Genomic DNA, 5,593 nt, shown 5'->3' with positions numbered 1-5,593 from the left:
AATAAAAATTAGCTGGGTGTGGTGGCATGCGACTGTAATCCCAGCTACTCAGGAGGCTGTGGCAGGAGAATCACTTGAACTCGGGAGGCAGAGGCTGCAGTGGGCTGAGATCACACCACTGCACTCCAGCCTGGGTGACAGAGCGAGACTCTGTCTAAAAAAAAAAAAAAAAGAATCTCTGTGTTTGAGGCCAAGAGTTCATACTCTAGAAATTTTTGTTTGTATAGCAATATTTTATTGCAGAATTTTACACCGATAATTTATATGATACTGGTTTAGAGTCTGCTTTTTTTTTTTGTACAAACTTTTTTGGGTTTTTGTTTCAACATTACGCTGACATCATTTTTAAAAAATGAAATTTTGGCCAGGCACTGTGGTTCCCACCTGTACTCCCAGCACTTTGGGAGCCCGAAGTGAGTGGGAGGATCACCTGAGGTCAGGAGTTGGAGACTAGCCTGGGCAACATAGCAAGACTTTGTCTCTATTTTTTTGTTGTTGTTGTTAGAGACGGAGTCTTGCTCTGTCGCCCAGGCTGGAGGGCAGTGGCATGATCTCGGCTCACTGCAAACTCTGCCTCCCAGGTTCAAGTGATTCTCTGGCCTCAGCCTCCCAAGTAGCTGGGATTACAGGTGCCCACCACCATGCCCAGCTAATTTTGTATTTTAGTAGAGACAGGGTTTCACCATGTTGGCCAGGCTGGTCTTGAACTTCTAACCTCAGGTGATCCACCTGCCTCGGCCTCCCAAAGTGCTGGGATTACAGGCGTGAGCCACCACACCTGTTGGAGGACCTTGTCTTTATTAAAAAAAAAAGAAAAAGAAAAACATTAGCCAGACATGGTGGCGTGTGCCTGTGGTTCCGGCTACTTGGGAGGCTGAAGTCGAGGATCACTTGAGTTCAGGAAGTTGAGGCTGCAAGTGAGCCAAGATAGCACTCCTGCACTCCAGCCTGGGTGACAGAGCAAGACCCTGTCTCAAAAAAACAAAAAAAAAGAAATTTTCCTTCTTTTTCAATGTTTGGGGACACTTTAGGTAGCAAATGAATTATTGTTATTATTATTTTATTTAAAAAATTTTTAGAGATAGGATCTCGCTGTGTCACCCAGACTATTGGGCAGTGCTGTGATCCTAGCTCACTGTAGCCTCCAACTCCTGGGCTCAAGCCATCCTCCCGCCTCAGCCTCCCAAGCAGCTGGGACTACAGGCACAGCCACTGCACCCTGCTAAAGGAATGACTTGACTTTTAATGATTAAGTAGAATCCTGGGTGAAGTCACATGAGCCTGGTGCTTTTTTTGGTGGAAGAGCTCTTTGACTATTTCTATGAAAACTGGTCTGTTTTTTTTTTTTGAGACAGAGTCTTGCTCTGTTGCCCGGGCTAGAGTGCAGTGGCCGGATCTCAGCTCACTGCAAGCTCCGCCTCCCGGGTTTATGCCATTCTCCTGCCTCAGCCTCCGGAGTAGCTGGGACTACAGGCGCCCGCCACCTCGCCCGGCTAGTTTTTTTGTATTTTTTTTAGTAGAGACGGGGTTTCACCGTGTTAGCCAGGATGGTCTCGATCTCCTGACCTCGTGATCTGCCCATCTCGGCCTGCCAAAGTGCTGGGATTACAGGCTTGAGCCACCGCGCCCGGCCTAAAAAACTGGTCTGTTAAGATTTTTCATCTTCACTGAATTCATTTTGGGTCTCTAGGATTTTGATCCTCAATCCCAGGCTGTAGGACTCAACCAGGATCAGCTTCATGGGCATGTGATAATTACACAGGGCCCTGCACCCAGGAGGGGGCCTCACACATGGGGGTTAATGGTCATCTTCTTTATAGTTTTATCTTTGAATTTCTGTTTTGTATGAAGTCAGATGGGACAACGGACTTCACACAAATGTGCTGGGGTTTGGAGCTAGGTTCACAGGCAGTCCACCACCTGGCCACCTCCCCGAACAGGTTCTCAGCCACCCACTCTCTGCACCCACCCAGTGACCACTGCTGTCCTTGGGCTTCCTGCTGGTGTGGGGAGGGTCAGGGTCCAGTAGGCACCCCTTGCCTGACAAGTTACAAGGTGTTCCTGTGAGCATCTGTGCTCTGCCTGCGCATATCCTCATGCCTGAGGGAGCACGACTTTAAATAGCAAATTAAAAAAGACCGGCTGAGCACAGTGGCTCGCCCCTGTCATCTCAGCACTTTGGGAGTCTGAGGTGGGAGTACTGCTTGTGGCCAGGAGTTCGAGACCAGCCTGGGCAACATAACAAGACCTCCATTTCTACTAAAATTTTTTAAATAAAAGGCCAGGCACAGTAGCTCATGCCTGTAATCTTAGCACTTTGGGAGACTGAGGTGGGCTGATCACTTGAGCTCAGGAGTTTGAGACCAGCCTGGGCAACATGGTGAAACTCTGTCTCTGCAAAAAATACAAAAAACATTAGCTGGACATGGTGGTACATACCTGTAGTCCCAGCTACTTGGGAGGATGAGGCAGGAGGATCGCTTGAACCTGGGAGGTTGAGGCTGCAGTGAGCTGAGACCACGTCGCTGTACTCCAACCTGGGTGACAAAGTGAGACCCTGTCTCAAAAAAAAAAAAAAAAATTAGCTGGGCATAGTGGTGTGCACCTATAGTCCCAACTACTCTGGAGGCTGAGACAGGAGGATCACTTGAGCCCAGGAGTTCAAGACTGCAGTGAGCTAGGATTGCATCACTGCACTCCAGCCTGGGCAACAGAGTGAGGCCCTGTCTCTAATAATAGTAAAAAAAAAGACCAGGTCAGTCTAGAGAGGGACTACAAAAGAAAGGAAAACAATTTTCCTGCTTCTTGAACAAGAAGCCCCACATTTTCCTTTTACACCAGGCTTGGCCGATTCTGTAGCCATCCCTGGTCACAGTGCACTGGGGTTCGAGTGCACTGGACAGTATTGAATGGGGGGTGAGCACTTACACACTGGCATTCACTTTCCCAGGTTCAAATCTCTCCCTTATCCATAGAACCTTGGGCAAGTGAGTTTGGGCCTCAGTTTTTCCATCTGTACAATGGGGATATTAATAGCACCTATATTATAAAGTTATTGTGAGTCAAATAAGCACTATTATTATTATTATTATTTGAGACATAGTTCCGCTGTTGTCACCCACGCTGGAGTACAATGGTGTGATCTCGGCTCACTACAACCTCTGCCTCCTGAGTTCAAACGATTCTCCTGCCTCAGCCTCCTGACTAGCTGGGATTACAGGTGCACGCCACCACTCCCAGCTAATTTTTGTATTTTTAGTAGAGACAGGGTTTCAACATGTTGGCCAGGCTGGTCTCGAACTCCTGACCTCAGGTGATCCACCTGCCTCGGCCTCCCAAAGTGCTGGGATTATAGGCGTGAGCCCTGCGCCCGGCCCTATGATTATTTTTTAATCATTTGTTGTGTTTGAGGTCAGTACCCTGAGTCCCAGACATCAACTCTGGTTCTCAGACTCAGCCAACATTTCAAGGCTGTGGACTCAGGTAATGGCTATTGAGCCTGGGCTGCAGGCCAGAGTCCTGATTTTCAATTCCCTTTCATGGTAGGTTCGTGGTTTACAGCTACAAGTACGTGCATGACGATGGCCGAGTGTCCTACCCTTTGTGCTTCATCTTCTCCAGTCCTGTGGGTGAGACACAACTCTACTCTCCTCAGGAGAGGGTCTTCAATTCTGTGTGTGTGTGTTTGTGTTTGTGTGTGTAAATGCGTGAGTGCAGGTGTGTGCATGTGGGTGTGTGTGTGGCTGTGCGAATGTGTGCAGGCACCTGTGTTAAGAGTGTGAGCATGTGACAGCCTGTGTGTGACCGGGTAAGGATGTGTGTGTGTCGCATGCGTGATGTGGGAGAGCAGTGAAGTGGAGGTGGGGGCTCAGATTCACCAAGAGCCCACCTGTTCTCAGTCCTGGGGCCTAAGCCAACCTACCTTTTCCTTTTACCTAGAAAGCTCCGTCTGGCCCCTAAATCATCTCCAGAGACCCTCAGAATAACTTGAAGCCCCCAAAGCCAACCTAGAAACTGACTACAGTGTGGGGACCTCCTTAGAAGAGCTCCTAGGACCCTTGGAAAACTGCAGGGCCTTCAGGACATTACTAGAGCTTTAGAGAACATGCCTGGGTCCCCACTGATGTGCCTTTTTCCTCTTTTTCACGCAGGCTGCAAGCCGGAACAACAGATGATGTATGCAGGGAGTAAGAACAGGCTGGTGCAGACAGCAGAGCTCACAAAGGTTCAGGCTGGGGCGGGGCTCTAGAGTGTTAGGGAGAGGTGGTGTGGGTCCTGGGTCTGAGGGAAGAGGGACTAGAGTCCTCACTGTCTCAGTTTTTTTTTTTTTTTTTTTTTTTTTTTTTTTTTTTTTTTTTTTTAAAGAACTGGGTCTGGCTCTGTCACCCAGGCTGGAGTGCAGTGGTGCAACCTCGGCTCACTGCAGCCTCCTCCTCCCGGGTTCAAGCGATTCTCCTGCCTCAGCCTCCCAAGTAGCTAGGACTATAGGCGCCCACCACCACGCCCGGCTAATTTTTGTATCTTTAGTAGAGTCAGGGTTTCACCATATTGGCCAGCCTGGTCTCGAACTCCTGACCTTAAGTGATCCACCCACCTCAGCCTCCCAAAGTGCTCTCTTACAGGCGTGAGCCACCGCCCGGCCACTGTCTCAGTTCTTGAGTAAATCATAATGCCGAGACCTCTCTCTGCCCAGGTGTTTGAAATCCGCACCACCGATGACCTCACCGAGGCCTGGCTCCAAGAGAAGTTGTCTTTCTTTCGTTGATTTCTGGGCTGGGGCCTGAATTCCTGATGTCTGAGTCCTCAAGGTGATTGGGGACTTGGACCCCTAGGACCTGAACAACCAAGACTTTAAATAAATTTAAACATGCAAAAACTCAGAGATCCTCAGTTCGGACTCAGTTTCTGCCTTTCATCTGGGCTCTAGCCGACGGTTCCTGCAGTATCAGGCTTGGGCCAGCAGGGGGCGGGCTGACCTAGTGGAATGCGAGCTGGGTCCCGGAAGGGAAGGAGGATACCTGTTTCTTAGAAAGAAAGGGAAGGGCCTGAAGGATTTCCTTGGGGCGCAGGGGACGGATGGGCGAGGCCTGGGTCTCCTGGAGGTATTGGGGGAATATCTGGATCTACGGAGCGGTCACTTCCAAAGGGAACAAGGACCCCTGAGAATAAAGGAGGCAAAGTGCCCGTTTCCCACCTCCCCCCGCCCCCCGACTCCCGAACTCTTGGGGGTAGGAGGCATCACTGAATGCGACTTTTCTCAGCTGAGCCCTTAGGTAGGAAGAATTTAAAGGCGAAGAGGTTTGAACGTAATTGTTTCAGGATCTCAGGAGCTGCTGGCGGGTGGATGGTTTTTACTGTCAGGTAGGCCTGAGGACCCAGGGCTAGGGAAGGTGAAGTCGATCCTGGGCCCTCAGTGGACCCCCAGGGGTCTGAGATTGAGGAGACAGGGAAAGGACACCTGCCCCCATGTGAAGATTCTTCTTTTCTTTCTTCTGGTATCTGTGGACATCGAACTTTCTCAGGCTTTCTGTGTCTGTCTCTGAGGGACATTGATTAAGCACCCACGGTAGACCAGGCTCTGAGAATTCCGAGA

The 5,593-nt window shown here is 49.8% G+C and overlaps 1 protein-coding gene across 4 annotated transcripts in view; it reads left to right on the top strand.

The window, feature by feature from the left end:
• Positions 1-4,882, top strand: part of GMFG (glia maturation factor gamma) — a 14,252-nt gene extending 9,370 nt beyond the window's left edge. For all 4 annotated transcript variants that reach the window (XM_017887454.1, XM_017887452.1, XM_017887453.1 and 1 more), the window contains 3 exons: positions 3,547-3,629; positions 4,152-4,225; positions 4,694-4,882. In XM_017887454.1, coding sequence (XP_017742943.1) covers positions 3,547-3,629; positions 4,152-4,225; positions 4,694-4,765 — 229 coding nt within the window. In that variant the 3' untranslated portion in view covers positions 4,766-4,882. The remainder of the gene's footprint in view (positions 1-3,546; positions 3,630-4,151; positions 4,226-4,693) is intronic.
• Positions 4,883-5,593: the final 711 nt, after the last annotated feature.

Source organism: Rhinopithecus bieti, unplaced genomic scaffold (assembly GCF_001698545.2).
Source record: "Rhinopithecus bieti isolate Rb0 unplaced genomic scaffold, ASM169854v2 scaffold_15776, whole genome shotgun sequence".
NCBI classification, from domain to species: Eukaryota; Metazoa; Chordata; class Mammalia; order Primates; family Cercopithecidae; genus Rhinopithecus; species Rhinopithecus bieti.
Note: the sequence above shows the minus strand (reverse complement) of the source record. Positions and strands in the feature narration are given on the sequence as shown.